At 41.1% G+C, this 21001-nt stretch overlaps 1 protein-coding gene across 3 annotated transcripts in view; it reads left to right on the forward strand.

Annotated features, from left to right (window-relative positions):
• Positions 1 to 21001, forward strand: part of LARP4B (La ribonucleoprotein 4B) — an 89067-nt gene that overhangs the window by 29847 nt on the left and 38219 nt on the right. For all 3 annotated transcript variants that reach the window (XM_032622113.1, XM_032622112.1, XM_032622110.1), the window contains one exon: positions 483 to 542. In XM_032622113.1, the coding sequence (XP_032478004.1) occupies positions 483 to 542 (60 nt within the window). The remainder of the gene's footprint in view (positions 1 to 482; positions 543 to 21001) is intronic.

The following is a 21001-nucleotide window of genomic DNA, read 5'->3' on the forward strand; positions in this document are numbered from 1 at the left end:
AAGTGATAGAGAAAACAGATGTCATTTATAGCTCTGAATACTTAAAGCTTTGGATTTAAAATCACCAAGAAAAATGCAGTGATTTGTAAATAGTTTAATAACATTATAGTCATTGTAGTGGTATTTATTTAAAGAGTTAATTAGAATTATGTAAGTTTTTAATTTTGAGTGCATTTGTTTATTGTAAGATTTTATCATGTCAAGCAATAATATTTAAAGTTTCTAAATGACATTGGGAAAAGTAGGTTTTCTTAATTTTCCCTGTGGAAACTACAAGGAATTTTACTTAATGGTGTTCAGTCAAAATTTCAAAATATTTTAAATTTCAAGGCTCCTACATCATTTTGAATATCTCATTGAGTTTCTTTGTCATGTAAAAATTTGCTTTTCCCAGTGGGTTTTGTTTTGCTAAATTACTATGGTTTGAAAATATGTTTCTTTACACTGTTGTGATGGTGTGTTTGGTGTTTTCGATTTTACAGATGAATGGTCCCATATCTCAAACCACTTCTCAGACAAGCTCCATCCCAGCTTTGAGTCAGGTAATTCAGTTCAGAGATTAATCACAGCTGAGGCTCACAAATATTGCCTAACAACAAATATTAATTATAAAAAAAATTAGAAAATGTCAGTGTTCCCCAAAAAGAGAGTGGGGGGAACCACCACCTGGGTACACTGTATGTCAGTACTGTATATCCTTTTCTGGCTTGTGTGTGTGTGTGTATGTGTATAGTTCTACAGACAGCAGTGTGCCATGTGTATTAATTTAATTTCATGTATTCTTCACAGTGTTTTTAATGGTTCACTGATCATCTATTGTATGTATATGATTAACTTTACTTTTTAATAGCCTGTGTTCCTTAAAGCACAAAAGTGATAGTAAGCTTTTAGTAAGAAAATTGATTTCACATTTTAGCTGTGATTAATGAAAGAATAAGGAAATAGAGATCCACTGGTTTTTAAATCCTGCTTTACACCGTTTGCATTTGCATATGTCAGGTGCATTTGGAGTCAGGCGCATTTAGCTTGGCAGTCCTCTAAGTGATCTCATAAATCCTACAAAATTTTAAAAGTAAGTCTTTTTTTTAAAGTAAAAGTAAATTTTTAAAAGTAATCTTACTAAATTTATAGTCAACCTCATCTACACCCCGAAAATATAAGCAGCTCATGTAGAAACTAAAGGCGGGGATTGGATTGTTGATCTTTTTAAAAAAAAAATAATAAATTTATTTATTTATTTTTGGCTGCATTGGGTCTTCATTGCTGCACGCGGGCTTTCTCTAGTTGTGGCGAGCGGGGGCTACTCTTTGTTGCGGTGAGCGGGCTTCTCACTGCGGTGGCTTCTCTTGTTGTGGAGCACAGGCTCCAGGCATGTGGGCTTCAGTAGTTGTGGCACGTGGGCTCAGTAGTTGTGGCTCACGGGCTCTAGAGCACAGGCTCAGTAGTTGTGGTGCGGACTTAGTTGCTCCGCAGCATGTGAAATCTTCCCAGACCAGGGCTCAAACCCGTGTCCCCTGCGTTGGCAGGCAGATTCTTCTTAACCACTGGGCCACCAGGGAAGTCCCTGTTGATCTATTTTTAGTAAGGCAGAATTTTAAAAAATGAGGGACCCCCTCCAATATACTTTGTTTCATTGTTGTTATTCTATTATGTATGTAGGGTTTTTTGCATATTGTACTTTACATTGATTTTTTAAGTGAATTTTATAATAAGTACTTCAAAATCCAAATATAAGACTTATACAGAAATCATTGATGGATTAAAATAATTGTTTTCAGATCAAATCTCCCTCTTCCTCTTGGTTGATTTGCGGTCCAATATAATATTCAAACATCTTTAAAACATATTTCAGGGCATAAAACTAGATATTTGGATTCTATGGGTGGGTTTTGGTTTGGTGTTTCTTTGCTTGCTTTTTAAAATTACTTTGTGGAAAATAACTGAGAGAGACCTGTGTGGAAAAGAAGTGTAACACTTCAGCCAGAATTCAATATTTCATTTCTGTGGCGAAATAATTTGCAACTAGTACTGCCTACACATGCTTTGTCATTTTAAAGGGTCAAGGTACTACAATAGAATATTATATGACTAGTTCTTGGTCCAGTCCTGCAACCCAGTACCCCTGGAGTCTCTTGGGTAGAGCACATCTCTGACACCTGATATTGTAACGTGCATATACTATTTATCAGTTTTTCAAGGTATTGCACACTTGAGGTTTTCATAGGATCATTAAATACTAGAGCTGGAAGGGACCATAAGAGACCGTCTGGGCTCACAACATGTATGTTCTTTAAAACTTTAAAACAAACTTGCATTTTATAGAAAATAAAAGAAATCCATTACAACTTTTATGAAGTTGTAATCAATATATATATATTTCACCTCATGTTTTCCCCCATAGCAGATTTCATCTATATATCCCCTTGTACTTGCCCTGTAGTATTTTCTTTATGTTGATTTGCCGTCACTTCTTTAGCTGTTGGGTTTTTGGGTACATTTACTTAACTTGTTTCTCTTTTTCCTGCTATTATAAATGGCATTGCTTTGAACATTTTTCTAACCAGCGTTATCATGGTGCACCTAAGTGTGTGGATAGCATAGTTGGTGTGGTGGCTCTGAGTGCTGATCCTCAGTGGTCTGCAGTTGTATGACTGGAAGGTGAATGTGCTTAGTAGTCTAATTTAGGAACCATTTTCTTTAAGGTTTAGTGTTCCCCCCAAAGTTGGATGCAGTGTAAGTAGGAGGAGAATGGCCATAGTGATCCCGAAATAAATGTCTGGATAATTAAGGAGCAGGTTTGCATTTATCCATTGGTAATACCAGTTGTTTATTATACAGCTCCCTGCTCACTCCCCCTATAAAATACTACCCTTATTGAGTAGTAACTATTTACAAGTTTAGCCAATCAGCCAAAAAGTGATCTTAGCTAGGGGAAACTGAGACCCAGAGAGGCTTAAGTAATTTCCCCAAGATTGCTCAACTGTCCAGGATTTGAACCTAGGCAACCTGGCTTCAGAGCCAACTCGAGAAGAGAACTTCCTCTTTGGCATCTGTTACTTCCTTTAGAAAGAGAAACAAGTAGAAAGTAATACGAGAGACAAAAACTCGCTCTTGTCAACCATTTGGGAACTATTTGCATTGGCTCTAAGTGGTTGAAATTAATTTGGGATAGAGCTAGAGGATTTTAGGTGGGGAATAGCATGACTTATATTTTAAGAAGATTATTTTGACCATTATTTTGACCTTATTATATTAATAGAATGTATTGTAGTGAGCCAAGTATAGAAGTATGGAAACCAAATTAAAAAGCTGTTAAGTAAGGTGAGAAATGATGGTGGCTTAGACTAAGAATGAATGGATTTCAGATTTACTCTGGAGGTATGGATTGGATTTAGGGGTTAGGGTGAGGGAAAAGTAAATCAAGGATAGTTGAGCAACTTAATGGATGGTGGTTTCATTTATTTTGAGATGGAAGAAACTGGAGAAGGAAAGGTTTGTGGAGGGAAAATCCACCTGGTATAAATTTAAGTGAGCAGTGAAGTGGGTCATCAGTGCCAGTTGGACCTGATTAGAGAGGTTAGGCCCTGAGATGTAAATCTGGAATAAACAAATAGATTTTTTTATTGTTTTTATTACACAGAAAAGAATATTAGAGCTACTATTGTTTATGTGGATTAGGTAACTGAGTTACCTAAAATTAAAAATTACAATTAAAAAGTAACTGAGCTGCCATTTAGAATAAAATCAACTCTAATACTTTTTTTTCCTTCTGTAATTTTTTTGCCCATCTTAGAAGTTTTATGTCCTTCAAGGGCATTCTCAGTTATAACTGTTAGCTTCACTGATTCATCTTTTTCATAGTCACCTGTATTACTTCCTTATATGTATATTTGATTAAAATTTATTTAATAAATTATGTTCTGTGTTATTTTTTAAATGTTTCAAATGTGTCATGGGAGTTTTAAGACCCATTCGGGCAGGATCTATGTGATATAGCTCGTTGATAGTTCTCTGTAAGTCATACTTTATTTGAATTGAAAAGAAATTTTGTTAACATCAACATGGCATAATTGATAATTTAGTCATTCATCCTAAAAACTTATCTTTGTGTATATCATATATCTTTGTGGTACCATGGGGATTACATATAACATCCAGAAGTTATAACTATCAAATTTAAGTTGCCTACTTAATAACCTCAGTAGCATGCAGAAACTCTTCTCTTATAAAGTTCTAACTCCCCACCTCCATTTCTGGTGTCACAAATTATATCTTATTATTATGTGCCCAATACCATTGATTTATGCTTGTTTTTATGCATTTGCCTTTTAAATTCTTTGGCTTTTGTTTATCTGCTAATGTCCTTTCCCAGGGAATGTTCCTCCTTTAACATTCCAGGGAATGTCAAAAATGAAGTGAATGCCCTTCATTTTTTTTTTTTTTTTTTTGCGGTACGCGGGCCTCTCACTGTTGTGGCCTCTCCCGTTGCGGAGCACAGGCTCGGGACGCACAGGCTCAGCGGCCACAGCTAACGGGCCCAGCCGCTCCGCGGCATGTGGGATCCTCTCAGACCGGGGCACAAACCCATGTCCCCTGCATCGGCAGGCGGACTCTCAACCACTGTGCCACCAGGGAAGCCCCTGTCCTTCATTTTTGAAGGACAGTTTTGGTGGATAAAGAATTCTCAGTTTTTTTCTTTCAGCACTTTTCCTTCATCTCGCTGCCTTCTAGCCTGCAAGGTTTCTAATGATAAATTGGTTGATAATCTTATTGAGGATCTCTTGTACTTGATGAGTCACTTTTCTCTTGCTGCTTTTAAGCTTCTTTCTTTGTCTTTTGACAGTTTAATCGTAATGTGTCTTGGTATAGGTCTCCGGGTTTATCCTACCTGAAGTTTGTGGAGATTTGTAAATTCATGGATTTCATTAAATTTGGAAAATTTTGGCCATTATTTCTTCAAATATTCTCTCTTACCCTTCCTCTCTTCTCATCCTGGGACTCCCACAATGTGTATGTTAATTGTCCTGTCTTCAAATTTGCTGATTCTTTCTTCTGCCTGTCCAAGTCTGCTATTGAGCCCCTCTAGTGAAATTTTCAATTCAGTTATTGTACTTCTCAGCTCTGAAATATTTGTTTGGTTCTTTTTTACAGTTCGTATCTCTTTGTTGATATTCTCATTTCATTCACATTTTGTTTTCCTGATTAACTTTAGTTCCTTGTTCATGTCTTTTCCTTAGCTCTTTGAGCATAGTTAAGATGATTAAAGTGTTCATCTAGTAAGTTCCATGTCTGAGTTTTCTCAGGGACAGTTGATTTTGTTCCTTTGAATGAGCTGTGTTTTCCTGTTTTTTTGTATGCCTTGTGATTTTGTTGTTGTTGAAAACTGGGCATTTGATTACGTTTGTAATGTGTTAACTTTGGACGTCAGATTCACTTCTTACCCAGGGTTTGCTCTTTGTTGTCACTGTTGTTGAAGGCTATAGTAGTCTCATGGTTTTGAGACTTTTCCAAACTATTTTTGTAAAGACCATTCCTTGTCATGTGTATTCAGTGATGTCTCTGTTCCTTTTGCTTGTGTTCAACTGATATTTTCACAGAGATTCCTTGAATGTCGTGAGTTGAAGCAGACAGTCAGTCCAGCACTGCCCTGCCTGGTGGCCCCCTCCTGCCCCACCCCCCCAACCCTCCCCACAGTGAGAGGGAGTAGAGCTGCCTCTCCCAGTCTTTGTAGACTGGCTTTGTGCTGGGACAGTCCCTCACTGAGTAGCTCAACTTCCTTGGAGACTAGGGATCAGCCTGAAGTGAAAGCTGAAGGTCTTCTCAGGATGTTTTTGAGCACACATCTTGCCTGGTTGTAGCTTTCTGAATTCCCCATATACATGGCTGCTTTTGAGTGTCCTAATTTCCTGGAGTTACACTCCAGCCTCTTCTAGGGGCTTTAGGTGGTTCTTGCATGTCTCTGTGTGTCATCTTCTGCCCTGGCATGTGTGGGTTTGTAGTCACCTTATAGCTTTTATGAGCAGTGCCTGACACTTTGCCCCCGCCTTTTTTTTGTTGGCTGCACTGTGCAGTTTGCAGGATCATAGTTCCCTGACCAGGGATCGAAGCTGGACCCCAGCAGTGAAAGCATTGAGTCCTGACCACTGGTCTGCCAGGGAATTCCCCACTTTTCCCATTTGTGTTCTGAGTTATGTGAGATAGGAGAGGCAAGTCCGTCCTTTAGGTAGCCTCCAGCTAAGACAGAACAGATGGACACACTAATTTGCAAGTAAGGTTTACCCTGCTCCCTCTGGCTCCTGGAGGGGATCTGGGACCTGGGCTGCTGCCACCCCAGACCAAGGTCACACCACACCACAAAACGTTCCTGCCATGTTGATCACAGCCTTTTCTTGATTGTTTCTTTGCTTAGTTGCTGTAAACTGTGATTGTTTTTCAGAGCTCCTACCAAGTGTGTTCAGAAACTTCTGTTTTTTTCATGATATTTCTGTGAAGGAATGAGAGAGCCTGGAGCTTCCTAGTTCACCAGTTTGCTTGACCTCTCATAACCTTTTTTTTTGCTTTTCTCAATCCTACACTTGCGTAATTCATTTTTTATGTTTATTTTATTGAAGTACAGTTGATTTACAATATTGTGTTAGTTTCAGATGTATAGCAAAGTGATTCAGTTATACATATGTATGTATATATCTATATTCTTTTTTCTATCCTTTTCCATTATAGTTTATTATGAGATATTGAATATAGTTCCCTATGCTATACAGTAAAACCTGTTGTTTATCTATTTGATATATGGCAGTGTGCATCTGTTAATCCCATACTCCCAATTTATCCCTCCCCACCTTTCCCCTTTGGTAACCATAAGTTTGTTTTCTATGTCTGTGAGTCTATTTCTGTTTTGTAAAATAAGTTCATTTGTATCATATTTTGGATCCCACATATAAATGATATATTTGTCTCTCTCTGACCTCTTCACTTCGTATGGTATTCTCTAGGTCCATCCATGTTGCTGCACATGGCATTATTCCATTCTTTTTTGTGGCTGGGTAGTATTCCATTATATATATGTATGTACCACATCTTCTTCTTATTCATCTGTCAGTAGATATTTAGGTTGATTCCATATCTTGGCTGTTGTAAATAGTGCCGCTTGGGGGGTGTGTGTCTTTTCGAATTAGAGCTTTTATCTTTTCCAGTTACATGCCCAGGAGTGAGATTACTGGATCATATGGTAACTCTATTTTTAGTTTTTTGAGAAACCTCCATACTGTTTTCCACAGTGGTTGCTCCAATTTACATTCCCACCAACAATGTAGGAGCATTCCCTTTTCTCCACCCCCTCTCCAGCATTTATTATTTGTAGGCTTTTTGATGAAGGCCATTTTGACCAGTGTGAGGTGATACCTCATTGTAGTTTTGCATGTTCCTGTTGGCCATCTGTATGTCTTCTTTGGAGAAATGTCTATTTAGATCTTCTGCCCTTTGATTGGCCTGTTTGTTTTTTTGTTACTGAGGTGTAGGAGCTGTTTCTGTATTTTGGAAATTAAGCCCTTGTCAGTTGCATCATTTGCAAATATTTTCTCCCAGTCTGTAGGTTGTGTTTTTGTTTTGTTTATGGTTTCCTTTGCTGTGCAAAAACTTTTAAGTTTGATTAGGTCCCATTTGTTTGTTTTTGCTTTTATTTCTTTTGCCTTGGGAGACCAACCTAAGAAAACTGTTATGATTGATGTCAGAGAATATTTTGTTTATGCTCTCTTCTGGGAGTTTTATGTTGTCATATTTTACATTTAAGTCTTTAAGCCGTTTTCAGTTTTTTTGTGTGTATGGTGTGAGGGAGTGTTCTACCTTCATTAATTTAGGTGTGGCTGTCCAGCTTTCCCAACACCACTTGCTGAAGAGACTGTCTTTTCTCCATTGTATATTCTTCCTCCTTTGTTGAACATTAATTGTCCATAGGTGTGTGGGTTTATTTCTGGGTTCTCTGTTCTGTTACATTGATCTGTACGTCTGTTTTTGTGCCAGTAGTATACTGTTTTGATTACTGTAGCTTTGTAGTATCGTGTGAAGTCTGGAAGGGTTATGCCTACAGCTTTGTACTTTGTTCCTTTTTCCTCTGTACTTTCCAGAATTGCTTTGGCAATTCTGGGTTATTCATGGTTCCACACAGATTTTAGGATTATTTGTTCTAGTTCTGTGAAAAATGTCATGGGTAATTCAATAGGGCTCACATTAAATCTGTAGATTGCTTTGGTTAGTATGGCCATTTTAACTATATTAATTCTTCCAATGCAAGAGCATGGCATATCTTTCCATTTCCTCGAATCATTTTTGATTTCCTTTATCAGTGTTTTATAGGTCTCAGTGCATAAATCTTTCACCTCCTTGTTTAGGTTTATTCCTAGGTTTTTTTCTTTTTTCTTTATTTTTTGTATGCAGTTTTAAGTGAGATTGCTTTTTTACTTTCTGTTTCTGATATTTCATTGTTAGTGTAAAGAAGTGCAACAGATTTCTGCTTATTAATCTTGTATCCTGCTACCTTGCTCAGTTCATTGATCACTTCTAATAGTTTTTGTGTGGAGTCTTTAGGGTTTTCTATATAGAGTATCATGTCATCTGCATATAATGATAATTTTACCTCTTCCCTTCTAGTCTGGATACTTTTTATTTTTCTTGTCTAATTGCTATGGTGAGGAATTCCAATACTATGTTGAATAGAAGTGGTGATAGTGGGCATCCTCGGCTTGTTTGAGAATTTAATGGGAAGACTTTCAGCTTTTCTTTCTTTTTTAAAAAAAATTATTTATTTTTGGCTGTGTTGGATCTTCATTGCTACGTGGGCTTTCTCTAGTTGTGAGCTGGGGCCACTCTTCATTGCGGTTCACGGGCTTCTCATTGCCATGGCTTCTCTTGTTGTGGAGCATGGGCTCTAGGCACGTGGGCTCAGTAGTTGTGCCTCGTGGGCTCTGTAGAGTGCAGGCTCAGTAGTTGTGGCGCAGAGGCTTAGTTGCTCTGCAGCATGTGGGATCTTCCCAGACCAGGGCTCAAACCCATGTCCCCTGCATTGGCAGGTGGATTCCTAATCACTGTGCCACAAGGGAAGTCCCGCTTTCAGCTTTTCATTGTTTAGTGTTATGTTGGCTATGGGCTTGTCATGTGACTTTTATTATGTTGAGATATGGTCCTTCTGTACCCACTTTGGGAAGAGTTTTTATCCCGAGTGGATGTTGAATTTTATCAAATGCTTTTCCTGTACCTATTGAGATGATCATGTGTTTTTTGTCTTTTGTTGATGTGGTGTATCACATTGATTGATTTGTATGTGTTGAACCATCCATGTGACCTTGGAATGAATTCAACTTGATCATGGTGTGTAATCCTTTTTATGGGCTGTTTTATTTGGTTTGCTAATATTTTGTTGAGGATTTTTGCATCTTTATTTATGAAAGATGTTGGCCTGTAATTTTCTTTTTTTGGTATGGTTCTATTATCAGGGTGATGGTGGCTTCATAAAATGACTTTGGGAGTGTTTCCTTCTTTTCAGTCTTTTGGAAGAGTTTGAGAAGTATAGGTATAAGTTCTTTGTACGTTTGGTAGAATTCCCCAGAGAAGCCATCCAGTCCTGGACTTTTGTTTGCAGGGAATTTTTTTTTTTATTACAGATTCTGTTTCACATCTAGTGATTGGTCTGTTCAAATTATATTTCTAATTGATTCAGTTTTGGTGGGCTGTATGTTTCTAGAAACTTGTCCATTTCTTCTGAGTTGTCCATTTTGTTGGCGTATAACTGTTCATAATTTTTTATGGTATTTTGTTAAAATACCATAAAAATCTGTGGTGTTGGTTGTTGTTTCTCCTCTTTCATTTCTTATTTTGTTTATTTGGATCCCTTCTCTTTTCTTCTTGGTGAGCTTGGCCAGAGGTTTGTTGCTTTTGTTTAACCTATCAAAAAACCAGCTCTGGGCTTCCCTGGTGGCACAGTGGTTGAGAGTCAGCCTGCTGATGCAGGGTACACGGGTTCGTGCCCTGGTCCAGGAGGATCCCACATGCTGCGGAGCGGCTGGGCCCGTGGGCCATGGCCACTGGGCCTGCGCGCCTGGAGCCTGTGCTCCGCAGCAGGAGAGGCCGTAGCAGTGAGGGGCCCACGTACCGCAAAAAAAACCCCAACAAACCAGCTCTTGGTTTTATTGATTTTTTTCTGTTTTTTTTTTTCTTACTCTCTATTTATTTCCCTTCTGATATTTATTATTTCCTCCCTCCTGCCAGCACTAGGTTCCATTTGTTCTTTTTCTGATTCTTTAGGTGGTAGGTTAGGTTGTTTATTTGAGATTTTTCTTGTTTTTTTTGAGGAAGTCCTGTATCGCTATGAACTTCCCTCTTAGAACTGCTTTTTCTGCATCCCATAGATTTTGTATGGTTGTGTTTTCATTGTCATTTGTCTCGAGGCATTTTTTAAATTTTCTCTTTGATTTCATTGTTGACCCATTGGTTTCTTAGTAGCATGTTGTTTAGTCTCCCTGTAATTGTTTTTTTTTCTTGTTTCTCTTTCTGTGGTGAATTTCTAGTTTCATGCCGTTGTGATCAGCAAAGATGCTTGAAGTAATTTTTATACTGTTAAATTTGTTGAGGTTTGTTTTGTACCCTAGAGAATGTTCTATGCATACTTAAAAAGAATGTGTATTCTGGGGTTTTTTTGGATGCAGTGTCCTGGAAATATCAACTAAATCTAACTATTCTGATGTGTCATTCAGAATCTTCATTGCCTTATTTATCTTCTATCTAGAAGATCTATCCATTGATGTCAGTGGAGTGTTAAAGTCTACTTTTTTTATATTCCCATCGAATTTTCCCTTTATGTCTGTTGTATTTGTTTTATGTATTTAGGTGCTCCTATGTTGGGTGCATATATGTTAACAAGTATGATATCCACTCCTTCTGTTGATGGTTTTATCATTATATAGTGTCCAGCTTTGTCTTTCTTTATGGCTTTTGTTTTAAAGTCTATTTTGTGTGATATGAGTATTGCTACCCTCACTTTCTTGTCATTTCCATTTGCATGAAATGACTTTTTCTGTCTCCTCACTTCCAGTCCATATGTGACTTTTGCCCTAAAGTGATCTGTAGGCAGCATATTGTAGGTCCTTATTTTATTATTCAATCTGCCACTCTGTCTTTATTTATTTTTTTTGTGGTATGCGGGCCTCTCACTGTTGTGGCCTCTCCTGTTGCAGAGCACAGGCTCCAGACACGCAGGCTCAGTGGCCATGGCTCACAGACCCATCCGCTCCGTGGCATGTGGGATCTTCCTGGACCGGGGCACGAACCCACGTCCCCTGCATCGGCAGGTGGACTCTCAACCACTGTGCCACCAGGGAAGCCCTGCCACTCTGTCTTTTGATTGGAACATTTAGTCCATTGACATTTAAAGTAATCATTGATTAGTATGTATTTATTGCCATTTTTTTTTTTTTTTTTTTTTTTTTTTTTTTTTTTTTTTGCGATATGCGGGCCTCTCACTGCTGTGGCCTCTCCTGTTGTGGAGCACAGGCTCCGGACGCGCAGGCTCAGCGGCCATGGCTCACGGGCCCAGCCGCTGCCGCGGCATGTGGGATCTTCCCGGACCGGGACACGAACCCATGTCCCCTGCATCGGCAGGCGGACTCCCAACCACTGCGCCACCAGGGAAGCCCTTATTGCCATTTTAAATCTTGTTTTCCAGTTAATTTTGTATTTCTTCTTTTTCCTTTTGTGGTTTGTTGGTTTTCTTTTGTATTATGCTCGAGTTCCTTTCTTTTTGGTTTTTGTGAATCTGTTTTATGTTTCTGATTTGTGGTTACCCTGGTTTTCAAGTATGTTAACCCATAACTGTATCTACTTGCTTTAGACTGGTTGTCATATAAGCTGAAACACATTCTAAAAGATCTGCATTTTCTTACTCCCCTTCCCCACATTTTCTCATAACCTTTTATGTGAGAACTTTTTCCAGGTTGTCATTGATTTAAATTGTCTTTTTAGTAACATAGAACTACTGATAAATTCTTATTGCATGTAATAAGAATTCTTATACAAATATAAAACTTGATTGCTCAAACCTATAGAATACAAATTAATGACATTCATTTAGTCTGGCAGGTGTTGTTTTGCTGAAACTAAAAGCTCTTTCACCAAGTACTTGTGGTACTAGTTACCCAGAATTTCTTTTGAGTTTACCACAACCTAAACTGCAGAATTTCGAGTGAATAACTTCTTACTGCTTTTGTTGATTCGTTTCTGTGGTGCACCTTGGTGTCACCTGGCCTTCACTGGGCTTGAATGAATTTATGACATTTTAGATCCAGTTCTTTTCTCAGTAAATTAGGTTAATTTAGGTGTTGTCACATGGCACCACTGCACTCTTAAACCTACATGCAAACATGGACATATCTTTAAAATTTTGTGTTTGCATCTTTTTTTTTTTTTTTTTTGCGGTACGCGGGCCTCTCACTGCTGTGGCCTCTCCCGTTGCGGAACACAGGCTCCGGACGCGCAGGCTCAGCGGCCATGGCTCATGGGCCCAGCCGCGCCACGGCATGTGGGATCTTCCCGGACCAGGGCACAAACCTGCGTCCCCTGCATCGGCAGGCGGACTCTCAACTGCTGCGCCACCAGGGAAGCCCTGCCTCTTTTAATTCTTTTAGAGAGCCTGTAGATTCCCCCACTTTGAGTCGATGGTGCAGACACTGACTTGCTATTAGGATGCTTTCCCAGGGGCTTGAAGAGTGGGCAGTGTGTGGGGATAGGAGAGAGTCGTTTTGCAAAATTGAGAGGGGTGGCCTTATAAAGAATGGTGAGATTTGGAAATTGGGGGGAGGAGACCTGATAAACAGTTTGAGCAAAGATAGGATATGCCAGGGTTATTCAGTTGGGGTTTTTTAATTTATTTATTTATATTTTGTTTTATTTTTTGGCTGTGCTGCGAGGCTTGCCAAACTAACATATCTTAGTTCCCCAACCAGGGATTGAACCCAGGCCCTCAGCAGTGAAAGCACCAAGTCCTAACCATTGGACCACCAGGGAGTTCCCAGTTGGGTTTTTTTTAGATGAAATAGAGGAGCTGAGGGGGATGGCATCTTAGAATGAGAGGCAATTATAGAGGTGGGCTGGGGTCAGATTATGAGGAGTTTGAAGTGATGTTGGGGTTTGATTCTAAGTATTTTACTTAATAGCATCACGACAACTCATTTTACAAGTGAGAAGACTGAGAAAAAGAGACTAAATAATTTGCCAAAGCTTACACACATGGTAAAAGCTAACCGACACATACCTAGGCAGATAAGCTTATGAATTTGCCCCTGTAACTCCTGCTCCATTTAACTCCGTGTCACAGATATGAAGGGTTTGTGTCTTCCTGGGTGAAGAATCCATTTTTTGTAGGGATATTTAACTCTATAGTGATAGAGACAGACCTCCTTATTGGTAGAATGGGGTTAATACATCTACCCCAGGTTGTTGGGAGTGTGAATTCAAATAAATGTGTGACAAAATGAAAATATTTGTGTACTTAGATTCTTATAGCACATAAGTGCTACCATTATCATCATCATCATCATCACCATCATCTGCTATGGTTTCAGTCCTTGAGTTTATGTACATTTAGAAGTGTCCCTGTTATCTTCATGTTTAAGTAGAACTCCTAAACTTTTTTCGTCAAAGATATCAGCATTGGGACTTCCCTGGTGGCGCGGTGGTTGGGAATCTGCCTGCCAATGCAGGGGACACGGGTTTGAGCCCTGGTCCAGGAGGATCCCATGTGCCGCGGAGCAGCTAAGCCCGTTCGCCACAACTGCTGAACTTGCGCTTTTAAGAGCCCATGAGCCACAGCTGCTGAGGCCCCTGCACCTAGAGCCCATGCTCCGCAATAAAAAAAGCCACCACAGTGAGAAACCTGCACACCGCAATGAAGAGTGGCCCCCGCTCGCCGCAGCTAGAGAAAGCCCACACACAGCAACGAAGACCCCAACATAGCCAAAAATAAATAAATAAAATAAATAAATTTATTTAAAAAAATAAAAGATATCAGCGTTTTGTAAAATGTTAGTAGTACACCAGCCATAACTTGTAGATTAAAGTAGAAAAATCTCCTTGCAGAGGAGTTAACAGAATTATTTTGTTTTCAGAGTAGCATATCTGAATCATAATAAGAAAAAGAATCTCTTATACTGAGAACAAAGCTTACAGATGTTGAAGAAGGTTCGGGCCCATTGTATGTGTCAGCGGTCCTGGACCACAGGGTGCAGGGTGGCAGTGCTCCTACTGCTCGAAGAAGGGCTTCGTTTGGGAGATTTTGAGGGGATTCCTGTATTGGATTGGCAGGTGCAGATTTTCTTTCTTTCTCTTTTTCTCTTGCTCTTTCTGTTTTCTTAACTAGAACTTTCAGACATCTGCAGAAGTAGAATAATAAAATGAACCTCAGTGTGCCCATTCTGACTTGAACAGTTCTCACCCTCACATTTTGCTTTTATTTTGTTTTTTCCTCCCCTCTGCACACACAGTTTTAAAAAGTGTTATGTCTGTATGTATTTACTTCTTTATTTTCAGGCCAGGTGTGATTTAACAGCATGCCATTTGCCGTAAACATTTCAACATGCATCTCTAACAGATACCATTCCAGTTTCTTGCCTAGCACGATCATTCCCAAACACTCACAGACTTTATTTCTTTAAGGCAGAAAATTAGATTCAACTATAAGTACCTAAGAATTTTAAAAAACAAATTTTTACACTTGTTTCTCTTTGGGGAATATACATGTTAACTCCTTTGGTTGCCACCATTCCATGAAATATAATTCAGAGAATGCTGAAACACTGTAGAAAAAGCAAAAGTCTGAAATTCCTTCTTCTGTCTGGGATAATAATTTTAGTTATTTTTTTATTGAGTTTATGAGAATAAGAAAAATAATACGAAAATCTTTTTGTTTTGTTCTCAGTCTTTGGATTCCGTGTGCCATTTGGGTTTTAATGTGTGGAATAGAATGGCTGTTGGACAGGGTCTGTTGTGATTAGGATTTTGGACTTGAGTGGCAGGGACATGTGACTGCTGTGCGAGGGTTATTTTTGGGATCTGGGTGTCGGCTTCTCATCAGAAACTACAGAAAGTTAGTGGGAGATGCTCATGAGGAGGCTCAGAAAGCGACAAGCATTTTTATGTGAGCTTTTGAACTTTCGAACATGGGTTGTTGCTTCAGCAAAGAATTAAGTAGTGACAATGACAGTGAAAAAACTGGCCTGTTAGAAAAATCTGTGGAGGAGAAGGAACCAGAGAGCAAGATAAGTAAAACTTTATCTTCATTATTCGGTACCTGTGGAGGTGAGGAACTTCGTGGAGTGGGACGCAGGGCCGGTGTGTGGGCCGGGGTTTTTGTGAGGCTGGTGCACAGACAGGGTACAATGCCAGGGCAGCCACTTAACTCGGTCTCCTCTCCCACGTCTGGGTTCTTAACTGGGTCTGAAAGTGTGGGTGAGGCTGACAAGAACCCCGATGTCTCTGCTGTCGGGTGGGGTGGTGAAGGTGCCTGCGCCCCTCTGAGCGGGGGCCTCCCTGAGGGTGAGGGACCCCGCTCACGTTCCCGGGCGCCCTCCCACCGGGACCTTGGCAGTCACCCTCCCTGCTGTCACCCAACCACCTGGGAAAGCTCTGCAGTAGAGAATGAGGTAGTGGTAACTGTTCAGATTGGCAGCGCTGCTAACTCTGCAGGTTTGAATCGTGGGGAGAGGGAGGGTGGAGATCCTATTTGTGGTGACTACAAACGATGTAGGAATTCACGAGAGAGCGGGTTTTACAGTATTTGTGTTATTGACCCTGACGGCCCGGACGTTGGAGATGAGCTGTGTGCTCTTGTGCATGGAACAGCTGCGGCTCCAGAGAGTTGTCCAGCTGTCACCTCCAAGGGGGTCTGCGGAGGGGCCTGGCCACCAGACAATGCTGCCCAAGGGCCAGGGGAGTCAGAGGCACCGCGGGCAGAGCCATCCCTGCAGGGCGGGCCACTCCCAGGGGAAAGGAAGGAAGCTTTTAACGAGAAAACTGAACCTAGTTCTGAACTTTTGAGTGATGGTGACCCACCCTGTAAAGTAAACATCGGTGACCTGCAGGCAAAGACTTCCACCAGGTTTCCTGAAGATTACACAGAAAGGAGTGTATTATGTAATGTTGGCACACTCCCCACATTAAATATCAGCACAGACATTGACTCGCTACTGTGTGTGTGCACTGTCCCAGAAGGGAGAGAGCACTGCAGTTCAGGACCGGGAGGTCAGGTGGCTGATTCACATGTTAATTTAATTAATGGCACTTCAAACGTTGAAAGAAACGGTGATTCTGGTGCTATAACAGCTACTGTACATCAGAGTTTAAACTCTGAAAAGGAAGGAGAAAATAACTCTATAAAACCACTAAAAGACAATGATTGTTCCAGTTTAGATGTTAGCAGATCAGACAGTCTCCTTTCCATAAGTCTAGATAGAATCAATTTAAGTTCAGAAAGATGTATCACTTCACCGAGCTTTGGAAATGAGTGTCTTCCTATTCATGCAAATATCCAAGAATCAGCCCCTAACAGATGTGATGATCCGGGCACTGAGTTCCTCCTGGGGCCAGTGATGCTTGAGGAGCAGCACCAGGGTGACTACAGCTTGGAAGTGGGAAGCAGCCAGCTTGCAAACAAAGCAGAATTGTCTTTGCAGTCTCAAAATAGTTCATCTTATCAACATGAGGATGAAATTAGCATTTTTGAAAATGAGGGTTGTGGTTCGAGGGCTTTTGAATGGAGAGCTGCCTGTCAGGTACATCTGAGTTGCAGACATTAGGGCCAGCAAGGCCCAGATCAGTGATGTAACGTGTGCAGTGCAGGCAGCAGACGTGGAGGGAGTGTTCCGAAACTCACAGGAAGTGCCCCGAAACGGCGAGTCTCTCTATGGCTCCAGGTGGCTCAAGAGTGACTTCATTTCCTCTGCATGTATTTCCACCTGCGCTGAAGAGGAAAGTGAAACAGAGGATGAAACGTGTGTGAAGAGCTCAGGGAGTCACCCTCACAGACTAGAAAGTGCTGAACAAGAATCACTGAGAGCCAATCACAGAGAAACCAGTAAAATTGACGTAGGAAGTGTCCAGTCAGACCCTAAAACAGCCTTTGACTGGGAAACAAATGCACAAAAATGCAAGGTGGTGCGCAGTCAGGATGTGCTGGCTTGTGTTAGTTCTAGTGTAGCAAAAAACCCTGACTTTGAAACAAATCAAGTAGAAAAAAATGATGAAACTTGTAGAGTAAATGACGACAGATATGAAGATCTTAGTCTTGTGCCAGCTTTAAACCAGAGTTCGAGTCCAGGTGCACGGGAGTCAGAAGTAGTGCAGGGCTTCCCCGGTGGCGCAGTGGTTGAGAGTCTGCCTGCCGATGCAGGGGACACGGGTTCGTGCCCCGGTCCGGGAAGATCCCACATGCCATGGAGCGGCTGGGCCCGTGAGCCATGGCCGCTGAGCCTGCGCGTCCAGAGCCTGTGCTCCGCAACGGGAGAGGCCACAACAGTGAGAGGCCCGCGTACCACAAAAAAAAAAAAAAAAAAAAAAAAAAAAGAAGTAGTGCAGATGAACTCTATGGACAATGGTGGGAGCCCGCAACTGAAGCAGGTGTTCTCCGAGTCAGCTGAAGAAGTTTTTTATGCCTCCGATGGACGTGCATTGGGGGTGGGAAAACCAGAGTTGCTCGGTGGAGAAGAGGAGGAGATGCTTTGTCTGAAGGAAGGCGGCAGTGGTCCCGGCATCATCAGCTGTGTGGGTCTGCGCAGGACAAGCAGACATGCACGCCGTTTCAGACAAAGGGGTGCCAGGCCCACTGTGCAGGGACCTGGGTTACATAGGGAAGTGGGTTTGGTGGGAAGTTCAAAGGTGATCTTTGGAAGAATGGAGTTAGGGGGCGCTCGTGCGGGGTGCTCCTGCTTGGCTGGTGTTGACCCTGCCGAAGTGGACGGATACTCAGCTGCTCCTCTCGATGGTCCGCAGGTGATTCCCGTCATCCCAGGTGACAGCAAGGAAATAGCAGTACCAGGTTGCAAGGACACTGTTCTACCACTCATATCTGAAAAGCCCTCAAAGGGGGATTTGCAGAGCTTCCCAGAGGAACTGTACTCCCAGTTTTTGAATGAACTTTCCTGTTACCCGATGGCAGAGTTGGCAAGACAGATGTTTTCTGAAGGGCTGGCAGATGGTTGTGGATATCAAGTGGGCTGCCCGTGGACTAATACAGCTGCGAAAGACACATTAGAAGAGCAGATACTTAGTGAGGACCTGCACAGTAAGCCACAGGACCTAGAGATCTCTTTGTTTTGGATGGAAAAGCCCCCTTATCAGCTACCAGTGGCAGAAGATGGTGTTATTTGGGGATGGCAAGAGAGAGGTGGACAGTTAGTAAGTATGCTGTACCAGTTCTTAATATTGTGCAGTGATGTGTTAATCTTTCATTTTGATTGCTTTTAACTCAGATTAACAAAGATTTATTCTAAACAATTGGCAGTCGTTTGAATGTTATTGTAAAGCTATAAGTTAGTATAACATCAATTTAACCATTTCCAAACTGAAGAACGTGAATTTGGTTCACTGGTTAGTATATTTAAGCCAGAATCTACGTGTCAACTCTCGTTAGCGCTAACCCCTGCATGCTGGTCATCAGATGCATGTGCCCCCAGAGGCTGCTCCCCTCAGTCTTCATCCATCCTGTCCTCACCACCAGCCCTTTGTTGGAGCGGAACAAACTTTTGGCCCATTGGGTGTTTAAAGTCACTTCTCAGAAGTTTACACTTGCAGAATGTAGAGGCATTAAAATCTGTGCTTTCCACTGTTTTTGTATGGTAACCATCTAAGGGAGGTAGAACTTGATGCTTTTAACTGGCTCCAAAATCTTGGTTCTGTCTTCTTTTAGTCAGAAGCACCTGCAGAGCTTTTTGGACCTCAGTGCTCAGGCCCCACTGGTTCGGGAGAACCTTCGCAAATGATCCTGCAACGGGCAGCTAGTTTGAGCATCTTCGTAGAATTTCTGTAATAAATGAAACATTCAACAAATAGGAAGTTAGTCTTGCTCTTAAAGCTGTCCTTTGGACCTGCATACTTGTAATAGCAAAATCTCATTCATTCAATCAGTAGTTTATTTTTAGTGATTTTTGTTGCATTAGGCAAGAAAAATGGTAATAGTAAGGAGATAGATGTGGCTCCAGTGTTATGCCCATTATATGGAAATAAACAAGTAGAAATTAAATCCTATAATTTATCCATTAACCTCCTTTCTTTCCTTTCCATGCCCACATTTGGGAGTTTTACCAGAAACAGTTACATTCAAGTTAATCAGTTTTGTTCCTTAAGTAGTTATGGAGGCAAAACACTACCTAATCATTTCCATCAGTGGATGTGGTTGACACCTGGCTGCGAGAGTCCGTGCCTGTACCTCAAGTAGAGTGCCCATGGGTCTTGCTCTTACACACGTGGGTGAGGTACGTGTGTACTGTTCTGAATTAGCTTTTCAATTGTGAGATGTGCCCAACAGTATTCTAATTTGACAGACTACATTTAATGAGAGTGCTCTTTGTTCAGAACTCCAGTTCTCAAAGTGCTTGTACAGACATCTTTTTAAACTAGTCTTAAGTAGCCACTGTTATTCCATTTTACAAATAAAAAGCCAGAGTTACAGATGTCATGACTGTAAAGCCTTACTAAACTTAGTGGCAAATCCAGGAATAGTCCATGCTAACTTAAAATAGAAAACGAGTGCTTCTTTTCCTCCATTATCTCACCTATTTTATGTTCTCCATGTGCCTTTCCCTTCCTCTGGTGTTAGTTACTCTAGTTCCTACTCAGTTACTCGTCAGTGGGACCATTCTGTTTCCTGGCCAGAAAATGTAAGTTTATGAGTTGGTAGGTTATTTATTTTTGTTAATGGAACGTAGCGTTTAGAGGCTTAGAAAGTTTCTTTGGAGTGTCAAGAATTTGGGGATACTGTACTCTTCAAAGAGTAACATTGGGCATTTGTATAGGATGGCTTCAGCATGTAGCCTTTAAGGTCAGCTCACCGCTGGTTCTAATAACCATTGCTTAGCCATGATTTTTCAGTGGAAAAATAAGACTTAGGAAGCTGTGCAGATGAAACTTAAGTTGTTGATAATCAGTTGGAGGTCCCTATGACTGCAAGAGAGTAGCTACATTTTTAAAGAAATATTTTTAGTACAAGTTGTTTCTCATGTGAGTTACATGAAGTTAATGAACTCTTGATAAATGTTTTGTTTCTCCTGATATTAGAACACAGTTTTCTAATTACCATAATTTTTGTTGGCAAGTTACTTAACCTTTCTCTGCCTTGGTTTTCTTCCTTGTGAAATGGGGTGTGATGACCACTGCCTCCTAGGGTGTTAGGATTAAACGCAGGTATATGCGTGGTGTGCGCCTGTCACCCAGCAGGCCCTCGTGCTAGCTAGCTGTCATGTTGTTCCCCATTAATCATGTCTCTGTTCTTGCATCCCATGTCACACCTCAGTACCTCTTGAATACTTGTTAACTGCTCAAAACTGGTAAATCCCTAATACTTGATTTACTGCTTTAGAAGTAGTAAATTGCGTACAGATATGGTTCCATTCAGCTGTGGCATAAAACCTTGCACAAGTTGTCAAATAGTGGAAAGTAGAATTTTCTGTTATTACGTTATTAAACATTCATTCCTTCTGCATGTTTCTCAGGCAGCTCCATGCTGAGCTCAGGACTGCCAGGTGTCAGCCATGAAGTGTGCCCAGGGTGGACGTCCGGGAACCCTCGGGCCGCAGAGAGGACAGGACATGTCCTTGCGGTGCAAGCAGAGGGAGGAGCACGCGGCCCTGGGATGCTGCTTGCTGGCAGGGTGCTCCCAGGACCGTGTGTGTGTGTGTGTGTGTGTGTGTGTGTGTGTGTTAGTGAGCTAAAAGTGTGTCATTGATGCAGTGTAGCCAACTGAATATGG

This window comes from Phocoena sinus, chromosome 2 (genome assembly GCF_008692025.1).
Source record: "Phocoena sinus isolate mPhoSin1 chromosome 2, mPhoSin1.pri, whole genome shotgun sequence".
NCBI classification, from domain to species: Eukaryota; Metazoa; Chordata; class Mammalia; order Artiodactyla; family Phocoenidae; genus Phocoena; species Phocoena sinus.